This window comes from Trichogramma pretiosum, unplaced genomic scaffold (assembly GCF_000599845.2).
Source record: "Trichogramma pretiosum strain Unisexual culture from Peru unplaced genomic scaffold, Tpre_2.0 scaffold82, whole genome shotgun sequence".
In the NCBI taxonomy this organism is placed as follows: domain Eukaryota; kingdom Metazoa; phylum Arthropoda; class Insecta; order Hymenoptera; family Trichogrammatidae; genus Trichogramma; species Trichogramma pretiosum.
In genome coordinates, this window is record NW_019640889.1 from 239,568 (window position 1) to 253,435 (window position 13,868).

General features: G+C 48.0%; 1 protein-coding gene across 2 annotated transcripts in view; it reads left to right on the top strand.

Annotated features, from left to right (window-relative positions):
- Positions 1 to 13,868, top strand: part of LOC106650130 (transcription factor mef2A-like) — a 65,977-nt gene that overhangs the window by 11,093 nt on the left and 41,016 nt on the right. Inside the window, exons 1-2 of one of the 2 annotated variants that reach the window (XM_014367969.2) lie at positions 6,351 to 6,674; positions 6,866 to 7,029. In XM_014367969.2, the coding sequence (XP_014223455.1) occupies positions 6,585 to 6,674; positions 6,866 to 7,029 (254 nt within the window). In that variant the 5' untranslated portion in view covers positions 6,351 to 6,584. Of the gene's footprint in view, positions 1 to 6,350; positions 6,675 to 6,865; positions 7,030 to 13,868 lie in introns of those variants that run through there. The other variant, XM_014367968.2, reaches the window with a different exon arrangement.

Consider the following 13,868-nt stretch of genomic DNA (forward strand, 5'->3'; position numbering starts at 1 on the left):
AAAACGCGCGCACACTGCGATGCACACACAGGCGCTGCGCGCTGTGCACAGAGTTGCGTCGCCGCTTCTTTTTTTTCTCCTTCGGCATTTACGCAGAGCCAGCTAGCTTTCGTTCTACTTACTCTCTCGCGAAAATTACACACGTACTTAGTTGCCTGCGGAGAGGCCTTTATATATACTATAAAGTGTGTATTTGTGTGTGTGTGGATGCGAAAAGGGGCTGCGGGGTGGGGATCTCGGGAGTCATGCATGTGTGTACTTACTCGGCTAGCGCATGCACCTATGTACAGCATGTAATACTCGTGCACACACACACATACACATGCACACACTTTCGCGCTACAAAATGTGGATATAATGTGCACACGTAGATGCAGCAGCTACGTGCGTAATTACGAGTACACAGCTAGTAGTGTCGATCAATTAAACAACGGCAGCAGCAGCAGCAGCCACCACCGCTATATCTCTGCGCGTTACGTGCTCATGTGCGCTAGCTAGCTAAGCTAGAGTGTATATTCGTTGCTGCAGCTCCATACATACTAGATACGTAGCTATGGCTGTGCATAAGGCGATCATAATAGCACGAGAGACTTTTCCCCGGGACTCTCTTTTAATAGACTTTTAACGATTTGTGGAATAATAATCGACGACGTTCGACAACATGTTTATACGCGTATCGTTGATATACACGCGCGGTAATACGAAAACAGTTAAAAGCTCGTTTAGGTTTTCTGTATTATAATAGCCACATAGAGCAGAGCTATCTCCTCGAGCGAGTGAGAGATACGTATCGTGGCGTTTATCCGCGGGATGACAATACACATACACTTACTACTCCTTTTGCTCCGTTTACGCTTGTAAACGCGTCCGTACGTATATGTGTAAGAATTGGCGCGTACATACGTAATATTAAAGCGCGCAAACGAGGCGCAAGTGTGCGCGCGTACGCGACGAGGCCTGTACACCAAAGGAGAGCGAATTTACTGTTATCTCGTGGAAAGGAATGCGGTCGCTTATCGTGCATACAGCGTACACACACACGACCGTGTATATAACTCGGAGAATAACACTCCGCATCACGTCGTCCAGTCGTCAGGGATTGCGCACGTCGACGAGCCGCCGCCGCTGCCGCGCAAACTTGTCCAAACTTCCTGATGGCCGATTATTGTCTCTTGACGAGCAGCAACGGCATGAGCTGTGCAGAAATTTCCATTCCCCCGACCAGCGACCGACTCGACGACGCATTATATTATCGCGTATACGCGGCGAGAGTAAGGCTGGCAGCCGCAGCAACGGCAACAGCAGCAGCAGCATTCGTGAAATCAAAAGTAATATTATGTTGCTCTGGAAGGACGAGGCCGCACGATCATCCGCGCGCGCGCGCGGCGGAGCTCTCTCGCGTGCGCCGTGGTAATATAATGCGTTCGCGTATGTGTGTTCAATTATTTTACCTGCTACGCGACTTGTGTGTGTTTGTATGTGCTGGTGAATACTTTCACCGAGCGCGAAACTTCGCCTAATACGCACATCCACACTTTTTCCCTCGCGCGAGTCCCCCCCTCCCCCACACGGACACAAACACACACACTCGAGCAGCAGCAGCAGCAGCACACTTAAAACATACACGCTCGAATTATTATGTACTGCCTTTTTTGCGCAAGTTATTGTTACTCTCCCTGATTTGTAAGCGAGTGTGTGTTGTAAGCAAACACACAGGCACACACACATACAGTCAAGCATGAGGTTCGCAAGATATTCGGTCGTAACTGTGCATGCGTATGAAACGCTATGAAGAAAGAATTTGGCCGTGCTGCGCGTTCGCGCGCTGATTAAAAATAAAAAAGATTCGCCGAGTCATTGGAAATTTCCTGCACGCTCGAGCTCTCTCGCGGCAACGGCGAGGCGTCCATTTAAATTCTGCCGTGCCGTATATGCTGCTGCTGCAGTGCTTTAATATACGCGCAAAAGAGCTGCCGGATCCGGTCCTCGGCCGCCGGCTCTTCGTCGTCGTCGTCTCTCTTCGCGTGTCCGTGTCTGTGTGTGCATCCAGCGCTGCAGCTGTGTGCGTGCCGAAATAAAACGGCAAAACGAGCGCGTGAGCGAAGAAGAAAGTGACGCACACGCATCGCGAATCCCGAAACTCGAGAAGCGGCAGCAGCAGCAGCTCATTGCACCTGAAAACGCACATATATATATTTCGATGACGATGAAAAGAACGAAGAGGAGGAGGAGGAGTAGCGCGCGGAAAGGAGGATAAAATTGTTTTTTCGAGTATCGAATTCGCAAAGAGGAAAAGTCATGTTTACGATTCCCCTCCCCTATATATTGTAATAATACGTGCGTGTGTGCGGCGCAGCAACGGCAGCAGCTCCGAGCAGCCGCAAAAGCGGAAAGTCAAAAAACCGCATATCGGATCAGCAAAAAAAACAGAGAAAAAAGAGAACATGTACTACCGACTCGTTACACGTATATGTCGGAAGATCGTTGCGTAAATGTGTGCGAGTACACATATCGGTCAGCCCACTTGGCCAGCGCACCGACCGATATCAAATAATAAACTCGAGCCCTCCGCGATGATTTTTCATATAATATATTATACACACACGCGCCGTCGAGGTACATATAGCGGTGGCGTACGTGTTAATGCGCGGCCGCATCCTTTTTACGTTATAATACACACATATCGCACGAGATACCGCATACACATACACACACACAAGTACGATATTCTAAGGTCAACGACTCGATATATGCTACGCATTCGTATAACTAGAAGAAATTTGAAAGTCGAGGTGTTTAGAGAGAGAGAAAGTGTGTGTGTATGTATGTGTGTATAAGTACGAGCTCGCGCAAGGAAGGAAAACTCGGAGCGCTAGCCCAGTCATTTTCTGCGCTAGGTGTTATACTAACTCACGTATATGGTGTATATAATAGTTGAAGCACCACCACCAGCACTACTGTTACTTACTACGACGTAGTAGTACGTATACGTCAGATTCGCATCCTTGAGCGAAAGCCGTTATTTCGCTCGCTCGATTTATCAAGCGGATATAAAAATCGGCATTGCGAAAAATCTCCCCGGTGTATACGCGCGAGCTCGCTTATATACAACGCATCATCTTCTAATACTTTCCAATGTGCGCATGTGTACATATGCTCCTTATGTACGGCGCTTATTTACCGAGAAATTATTATCGCGGCGTAAAAAAAAGCGTCGAGCCGCCGCCGCGGCACAGAAGACGAAGAAGTGCACTGCAACTCGAGGATGAAAATTGAGCGAGCGAGAAAGAGAGAAAGAGAAAGAAAGAAAGAAAGAAAAAAAGTGAAGAAGAGAGTCATGTGTATGCGGTTGTGCGTTGTGTGTCCGCTAATCTCTGCGCGCCTCGTGCGCTGCATACACACGTTCGTCGTCGTTCGTCGTCGTTGTTCGTCGTAGTGGTATCTTTCAAGCCGACGACCTTTTGCTTAAAGCACAGTAGCGTAGGCATTCTATATAATGCGCTACTGCTGCTGCTGCTGCTGCTTTTGCGAACTGCGAGTCTTTCTTTTATAATTCTTTGTGCAGCAGCAGCAGCAGCAACAGCAGTAGCTAAGAAAAAGAGAGCCTCCTTCTACTTCCCCTCAGCTGTTCTCCCTCCTGACTGTTAGAAGTGTGTAAGTGTGTGTATGTGTGTGCACGCCACGGCGCACTTTCGCGTTCACTATGCAAGAGAAAGAGAGAGAGAGAGAGAGAGAGAGAGAGAGAGAAAGAAAGAGACCGAAAGCAGCAACTACTCATCGCGCATGTAGCCTAGCTCCTACATATGATTCTTTTTTACTTTGATTTCCCCCTTTTTTATTCTTTCGTTTCGTCAGTTTTTTTTCGCTCGCCAGTAGCAGCAACTGATTAGCAACATATTCGGAGCTGCTCTCTCACGAGCCCATAATATAACTGCGTAGTTTATTTAGCATACCGATTTTGCGCGAGTTTGAACCAGTAAGATCCCGAAAAACTTTCACCTCCGCGAGGCGCGCGAACATATATCCCAGATTTTGCTCGCGCGTCGATGAGAGAACAAAAAAAGTAAGATAAGGAAAAAATGAAGCGAAGAGAAAAAAACAATAACAAAAAACAATAAACGAGAGACATAAGCACCGGCCGGGACATGTATATAGTAAGTATTAACCGCGTCTCGCGTTAAACCTCGTATACTACTTGCGCTCGCGAGCGAGCTCAGCCGGAGCGCTTAACGGTGCAATTCAAGTCAAGCCAGATCTCAACTGGCAGATCGCGTTATATATCAAACTCGCCTGGATGTCGCAATATACATATAATTCCTTAAAGACTAGAGAGCTCTATGGAGCTGTGTGTGTGTGTAAGTATGTGCATTTACATGCACGTATATGCGCCTGCCGACTGTCTGTGTGTAGGTGCACTTTCGTTTTTGCCCGCACGAGACCTCCTAGCTGCGCTCATGCGGCTCTCGTGCCGCGCGCTCGCTCGCTCGAGAATATATATAACGTGCTATACGCCGTGTACATGCCATTACTTCTGCAAAAGCGCACTATGTATATGTGTGTAAGCCTTTGACTTGGAGTGCGCCATAATATATACCCCGCGCGCGGCGGACTTACGATACGATTGCGCTGATTATCAAATTACGTGTAGATACATGGGCATATTATACTACTATACGAGCATATAGGCGCGCGCCCGCTACGCTCAGCTGTTGTGTTGCTGCGCTGTGTCTGCCGATTCCAAGTTGGCCTTTCTCTGTGCATTAAACTATGGTCTTCGCGCTCGGCTCGGCTCGGCAGCACACCAGCTGAAAAATAATATTATCGAGAGGGCCATGCTCTTTTTCTCTGCGTCTATCTCTCGGGCACGGTGTGGCCTGCCGGACTGCCGAGGTGTATATACTACGTGCACACAAAGAATGAGACTCCGAAACAGGATCTGTCAAAATTTCGGAGCTCAAACGAACTGCGAAAGTGTATAGAGTACCGGGGAGCTAAGAATCCGACGAAGCAAACGCGTCTATAATATGCGCTTCTAATATGTGTGTGCGTGTGCAGTAGCAACAGCAGCAGCGTCGTATTATAGTCGGGTCGTCGTTCCCCCGAAAAGATTCACAGTCGATGACACGGAGACGCGTCTCACGCATGCTGTTGCTGCTACTGCGGCGGCGGCGGCGGCGGTGCCGGTGGTTTCCCTTCTTTCTCGCCAGCTCTATAAGCTACTCGAATCTCATCGGCATTCTCTCTCTCTCTCTCCCTCCCTCTCTTTCTCTTTTCATATCTCTCCAAACGCGTGTATCATATTATATATAATACGTGACGGCGAATCGGAAGGCGTCGGTGGCCGGCGAATAACCCCGGAATGATTCAACGACGCGCAGCTCGCCGAGCTATAACGCGCAGATACGGAGTCGCATGCGATGAGCTGTCTCTGGCTGGCTCTGCGTGTCTGTGTGTATATTTACCGGCTTGTATACGGAACAAGTGTTGGAGAGGAAAAGAGAGAGAGAGAAAGAGACAGCACCTTTGGCTAAATATTTGACACGAAGCTGTTTATATATAGAGTCGAGCTGGAGAAGGTACGCTCGCCGGTTATAATACAACGAGCGGCCGGCTCTCGCACAACGCCGGCTTACTATATATACGTGCTAAAATTGTGTATATTACAACGAATATATACCCGTTATAAAGGCGCGGTTTGGTAACATCCGAAAAAGAAAGAGTCGATAAATACGCCAGCACGTATAGTTTCGAAGCCCCGGCACATTACGCACAATATAATGTGGGACCCGATATACACTGTGTGTATACATACGCGTCGATTGCGCGCAAAAAAAAAATGAAAAAAAAGGTGGGAGAAATCAGCCGGTTCTGTATGTGCCGGCTCAAAGTATAATAATGTATCGCAGCTACCGCTGCCGATGCTATACCTATACATACATTCGTGACGTACGTCATTCGCGTCGCGTAGACTTTAGCGCGCACATATAAAGCACACACAGACGCACGCGGACTTTATAACTATTTACGCGTTTGCTTGTGTGTGCGTGTGCGTCTCTCTCTCTCACTTTTTTGCCGGCTATCGTATCTAAGTGCTAGTGCTTACGCGTACATACGATATATACATTTATAACATTGTCTGATATGTACATGAGCGATCGAGCAAAAGCTATATTATATCGGCGCGCAGTACAAGAAGCCGGCATAATAAAAACGAGCAGCGCTCGACGACGACTCCAATATCTGTGCGTGTGTTGGTGCGCGCTTGATATTTGTGTTAGTTATTTGTGCGCGCTGTGCCGAGCTCTCACTCACTCTGACTCGCTCAACTCGCTCGCCTCACACTCCGGTCGAAGAGCGCGTGTGTATGTATGTATAATATAGCTATATAGCTATAGGCATGTGAGCGAAAGAAGCGAACTGCGCCTTTTATCAACCGTGAGCCGCGAGCCACTACTACTACGTCTTCAGTATGTGCCTCGACGCGCGACGCTCTGGAGCGCAGCACGAGACGACGTTATTGTAATAATACGGAAACAGCCACGACGTAAATATATTTAAAGCGCCGCAAAAACGACGACGACGACATGTCGGCAACTGCAACTAGGCCCGTAGATATACCTGCGCCTCTCAATATTATATACGGCACCAGTCGCGAATTAGCCAGCTGTAGTTGTGTACGTATACATAGAGATAGTTAGATTCCCAGCCATTCGTGACGCGTAGTACATTTGCCGGGTTTGCTCCGAATTTGCGCAGCAGACCTCTATTTACAATCCATATATATCACACAAACGCGTGACTCCCGTATAAAGTGCCTCGTGAGTACAGTCGATTGATCGTTGCCGTTTGTTGGCTGTGATTGCAGGGCATGATGCATCTGACGAAGCGCATCGAGGAAGTCCGACTGCTGGAGTCGCGCAAGAGCGCCAGATTAGCCGACTCGGACACGGACTTTGCCAGGCTGGCCGACGTGGGAAGCGACCGCAAGCGGGCCTCCTCCCATTCCATCGACGTGTCAACTTTCATAGGGTGAGTTATAAAAGCCTCTCAATTTTATATTTCATTACATTATAATATATTATCTGCCGATAAATCTGCTACGATATATATTCCGCGATCAAGTGTACGTACGTGCACGCGCAATTTTACGCAAGAAGAAAAAAGCTGGACTTTTCCGCGGAAAGCTTGGATACGTACGACGTAGCGTTGCCACCGCCGCGCACCGCGGGATCGTGCGCGTAATCCGGCACTCGGGCTCGAGCCTCGATCGTGCTCACATTTGCGCGTGCACGTACGTACATTTGTGGCTATGTGTGTGGAGTACTTCATACATGTGTGCGTGTCTGTGTGTGTATAAGTCCATACGAATAGAATTAAAACGCAATTGTGGCCGTTCTATCTAAATACTGACGTAATATGTGCGGAATAACGACGATGTTATTGCACAACTGCTGCTGCTGCTGCTGCTGCACACACTCACCGATCAGACTGCAGCAGCGCGTCAGCGGCGGTGGCGGCGGCGCGCGCGATAACGTACACGCGATGCACTTGCGAGCCGCGCGATATATGTGTTTATAATGTATCTACCAGAGTACCCGGCCACGATCGTATTAAACTGGTAATTATCCGCAGACTTTTTTTGTTTTTTCTTTTGCTCTCTTGAAATGCGTCGACGATCATCGCTCGAGTCGTAATGTGCACGATGATAAGTACCGGCCGGTAGCGGTAATAAGTCTCGATCTCTCTCTCGGTCTCGTTGGTGAGCCACAAAAGGATGCGTGCATATAGAGCTCCGACTCGTCGCGTCGGCCTATAACGAGCGAGTAAATATTTTCATTGTCATGCTGCAGCTCGCGATCGGGCTGATTCGCAGCTGATATACACTCGTGTACGCGCGCAGACTGCACACATATCTCTATAAATATAATAAATCCTTATCTCGGCCAGACGCGCGAGCTTAACGCGACCGAGCTGACGCTCATGTACGTGTGTGTGTGTGTATACGAGAACGAGAGCAGTGGAATAAGCAGCAATGATCACCATGCGCGAGCTCATGTATCTCTACGTAAGCATACACTATGATGCACCAGGGCAATCCCCCGAATGGTAATAAAAAATAAAGCGAGACGCGAAGCGAGGTAGATTTGCAAAAGAAAAAAAAGATAACGAAGCAAGAGAGAGCGAGTAGGCAGAAGCAGCAAAAAAAAGGCGAGGAGGAGGAAGAAGAAGCCGGCTTGATCTTGGATGCCCCGCGTCTGGGGTGTCCGGTGACGAAACTCATCCTGCCGCGCTGCTAATGTAACGCGCAGAAGAAGAAGAAGAAGAAGCTCGCAGAAGCAACAGCAGAGGGACGACAGTCTGTCTCTCTGTCTCTCTGTCTTGTGCACATGCACACACGCCTGTGCGTGCGCAATACAAGTGTGTGTGCGTGTGCCTCATGCAGGTTCAACGTCTTCGTCTGCGGAACACCTGTCAACGCGCGAGCCGCTCGCACACAATCGCACTTACATAGATATACCTACGCAGAGTATATTTTCGGAGTCGCCTGTGTGTGCGTGCGATCTACTTCTCCCCTCTTTCAATTCTCTCTCTCTCTCGTCGCAGGTATACACTTGCCCGAGCACCGATTCTAATAATCTAGACTCTATCTGACAAAGCCGGCCGGTGTGTTGTACACACTCACACACGCACGCACACATACACCTGCCCCCGTATTCGATATATACCTGTGTGTCTGAGAGACTCGAGGTTCTTTCACTTGCTCGAGCGAGACTTGTACAGCCATTATGTTCTGTACACGATCGCAACTACGCGTAAAAATACTCGCACGTACAGCGAGAGAATAGAAAATGTCAATTGCTTGATAGATCGTGTAGGCAGATTACACACGCGAACACATAGTCGCGAGTTCACAGCTTCCACTCGTCCGTAAACATATACAACATTTTCTTTGTCAGACGCTTCGTTATAATAATGTACTACGTCGGTGTCGCGTTCACGATCCCGCACTGCTGCCTCGAAGGTCAATGTTATGACCATCCCCCTCGGCTTTGCTGCTGCTGTGTGCACATATTATATTTTTATTTATCCATACGGTACACACAGACGCACATATACTTGCTATATGTATGCGTTCGTTTATTTATAATATATATATTATATGTAAATACGCAGGCAGCGATGCATTTATGCGTGAGATAACGTTATAGCACGGATCAGGGAGATGTGTAGCATAGCGAGCAGAAGCGAATTATGCCGTATACCGAGTGCGGGGGTTGCTGTGTGCGTGTGTGAGTTTGCGTGTCTGTTTAGGTGAACTGCTGTACACCCACGCACTCGAGGAAAGGCGAATGGATATAGCAGCTATCGCATGCACCTGAGCGAACGGGTTAAAATTAAATCAGCAGTCTCTCTCTCTCTCTCTCTCTCTCTTCTTTTCTCGTGCGCATGGGAAGTATTTCAAGAATTTTGCGCGTCGAGAAAGACAAAACGCGTACGGGTTATCGGAGATTTTTTCGAGAGCTGCTCTCTGAATACTGCGGTAAACGTTTTTTCCTTGTTCTCGACTTTCGAGGCGTCTGCGTATACAACGTACGTGAAAAAAATATATATCTATATTATATCGTTTGCCTCTGCTATACTCGGAAATAAATGCGTATACTGTAAAGGGCTCGACTCGTGAATTCGAGGTCTGCGATCTTATTGGCTGGTTTGATTGATTGATTGATTTATTTATTATGGGACCGGGGGGTAGAACCCCATGTGGCCCCGAAGTAAATTACAGATAGTAAATGAAAAGAATTATAAACAAAATACATATATACAATGAGCAATTAGCGCAGATGGGTAATACATTACATAAAGATAGACAATTGACGACAGCAAAAAGAAAGAAAATAAAAATTGAATACAGCACAGTTATTTACATATTTACATATATTCAAAGCTCAATGACACCCAATGAGCACTGACCCGAAGTGGGACAAGCCAGAATGCGGGAGCCGCCCGCCAGCTCCATCGCCAGGCCAGGGCAGACGGAGGAAAGGCCCCAGGCCCACCAACAATTGCCCAGGGACTGCAGTCATGCGGGGTGAATTTTAGTGATAATTGATTGTACTATTAGTTGTAGTTGGGAAGTGAAAGTAGGCCAATGAGAGGAAGAGGTACGGGTGAGAGATTCTCAGTCGCACAGCGCTGCAGCCACTCTGACTTCTCAAGGGAGAGGAAGTGGTTGCGGAGGAACGTGCGAGGGTGGGGAGACGTGGCCAGAAGGGAGAATGATGCAGGTTTCGGATCGACATACGTCTGTGTTATATGCCCTTTCAATACACAGTCGAGCTTACTTATACATGGCGTTGTGTGTCACCGCAGTCACGCAAGGGATGAACGATGTAATTATTGTAATGTATTTACGAGTGTCCGTCTGTCGCGTATTATATGTATCACACCGATGCTGCTTCCCTTTTCCAGAGCGAGAGAGAGAGAGAGAGACGTGAAAGTCAAAGTAGTTTTAGTACGCCATTCAGCCCAAGGCAATGATCTGCACGAGCTCTCTTGAAATACATCGTTTTTTCATTTCAAATCATCTTTCTCTCTCTCTGTTGCGATGTCCTTGGACATGGCATACATTTATAAAATCATACGTATTACTTATATTTATAAGATATATAAAAAAAAAAGTCTCGACTCTCGCGATCGGCAACACATCAGCCTCGCAACCTTAGGATATACGACTTGACGCGGCGCGGCCTTGGTACGTGTGAGCGCAGACTTGTATAGTATATACGATCACGCTTATTGCACCTTCGAATACCATAAAGATCGTCGACGACGAGCTCCTAGCTTTCGTTTATACCTTCTCCTATAATAGCGAGATCGCGTATCGTATATAATACGTGCTTTAGCTGTGTACACAAGTTACGCGCGAGGGTCGATCCACGCGATGCCATCGCCGAGGCGAATATATAAAAAAAAACACAATGATTATTATTCGAGATCGTCGATCCATAAACGAAAAAAAACGTATAAACACCGACAACAACAACAACAACAACAGCAACGATGGCTCTCGCATACTTGTACTTCATACGTGTGGCGCGCTGCAGTATATATACGCGAGTGAGAGCATCTAATACGTCCACCGTAATAAACCTCGACCTAATTCTGCGCGCGGCTCACTCACACTCGCTCAGACGACGAGCACACGGACGAGCTCGACTGCTAGTCGCTCTCGCTGCCTCGCGCGCGCCGACACCGCGAATTCTCCTTGTACGTGTGCGCTCACACTCGCGAGTGTGTGTGTGTACGTATACCTAGCTGCAGAACTCTATGTTTACAGCCACTCCCGTGGAGCACACGCACACACGTACACCTACATGAATATAGTAGAAGAGCATGGCTCAACTTGCGCGCACAATATGCACTGGAGAATTGTGCGCAGTTCGAGGCACGCGATGTTTGAAAAAAAGAGAAGAAGAAAAAGAAGAAAGAATGAAAAGGAAAAATAAATAAGTTATGCCCAGGCGTTTTTTATTTTTTATTTGTATGTTAAAAAGCTTTCCGATTGAATTTCGCTTCCATATTGAAAAGGTCCGCTGGTGTGCTGCTGCCGCTGTTGGCCTAGGGTAGCTCAACAGTATTCACGTCTGCTTGCGCTTTTGCGCTGCGCTTCTCTCTCTGTATAATACACCAAGAGAGAGCCGACGCCGACGCCAAGCGAGAGAGAGAGAGAATTAGGTCGATCAATAAAGTTTATATACGTGGACTATATAGCCTGTAGCTACGTATGTGAGCTTGCGAGCGAGGGTGTGTATGTGTTATATAGTTTGCCGAGAGGAGAAGCAAGGCAGGCAGGCAGGCAGCGGCAACTACCTCCCGTTCGGGCGCGCGCGCGCACACACATACACACCCGCAGACATTTCGCTCCGATTCTCTCTCTTTTGCTCTCGGCGTGGTACGTATATACGGTACAGAGCAACCGGAGTCGGGTTAAAGCGTATATGGGTCAGGTGCAAGCGCTGTCCCGTTTTACAATAGGATCGCTGCTGCTGCTGCTGTTGCTGCGAGCGAACTCGCGCCACCACCGCCGCGCTTTTCAAGGAATAAAGTCGAGCGCTCGCGCGCCCGCCGTAATTCACGCCTATGCTTTTTTTGCAGCAGCAGCTCCTGTATAATATACACCGATGCCATTTTTTCCTCTCTCGCTTGTTTTTTTATTTTTATTTTTTATTTATTCATTCGCGTATCGCTCGTTGAAGAAACGAGATAGATAGAAACGTATATAGCTGCGAGGTATATCGGCGCATTATTTTTCCTCTGCCTCGCTCGAGCTCGTGTCAACCGATATACAAGGAGATATCCTTTGAATCACGTTATGTATGAAAGAGTCGCGTTGCTGGCGAATACATACGTTATAGAAGCAACGCGTGCATATAACCGGCTCTCTCTCGTATTAATTGAGTTCAATCATTTTAATCTCAATGTACACGTTATATATCGCGCGCCACGCATGGCAAGCAGGCAGGCAGGCAGACAGGCCGCAAGTGCAGTGTGCCTAAGCAATGCATGTATATACGTTTCAGGTCGGGGCTATGTAACACAGCGTATTCGTATTATATCCCTTTCGCAAAGTACAAACACACGAGTAAAGGCATAAATTTGCATATATGCGCATAAATATGATTTTTTTTTGCCGTATGCGCGCGTGCGAGCTTGCACGAGCTGCAAACGGGCTACAGCTACGTGTGTGGTAGTAGCGCGGCGGTAACCCTCCCCCCAGCGAAATTCGTGTCAAATATTCCAATTTGTGTCAAAGTCGAGAGACGCGATGACGGCCATGATATATCCGCATGTACTGCTGCTATCTACCTACCAGTCGTTGCGCGTGCAGTACTGCAATTGGAAATTGCATAAGTCAATTTCTGCGATGACGCCTTACGTACGTACGGTACGTATACGACGTTATTACATATACACCGGCCGGCTTGTGCATTATTTAACTATACGTGTGCGCGACGCCGCGGGTTTTTCTCTCTCTCTCTCTGCTCTATTCCGAGCTATTACATTACACACGCACCGCACAAGGGCCCGATGTGTGTGCGTGTGTGTATGTGCGTGTGCATGAGAGAGTCGCAACTGCTCTCGACACGCATTCGCTTCGGAATTCCGCATTATATATCTGCAGCAGTAACCTCGAGCACTAGCTAGCTCTATAGACTGCACGCTGCGCGCCGCGTTGCAGCGCCTTTATAACGACTCATTACATTCGTCGCTTTACCTTTACGATAATGGCCGTATATCTAATGCGCAAATAATCATCGTCGTCGTCGTCGTTGCCGTACGAGCAACCTTACTTATATTCAGGCGCGCACCCATCGTCGTGTCCATACGTAATTATAAAAGCTCCTCGGCCGCTCGCGAGCGTGCTCGACGACGTGGATACGTACGTGCACGACGAGCTGTAACGACGTGTGGCCCCTCTGCACACACACACACGGGCGATTGTCATTATTAACGCGTTGAACTTGAAGTATAAACCTCATTTATCGGCCCGATGCCTGATACGCTATACCCAAACGATCTTCGATTTTCCGGCTCATCCTCGTTAACTTCTTTTTGTCTACGCGTATTACATTTACTACTCTCTCCCCCTCTTCTCCGTTTCTTTTTTCCTCTACTATTATACGCGTGCAGTTTACAATTAGCGCGGGGTGCGCAAGTGCAATCGCGCGCCAAAGCCGCGCGATATATATTATATCGCCGTGTATACGTATTGTAGGCGAGCTTTGCTCGTGGAAGCGCACCAAGGGGCACCAACACACGAAACTCGAGCCTAGATGTGTGTGTGTGTGTGTGTGTGTATGTTGTAT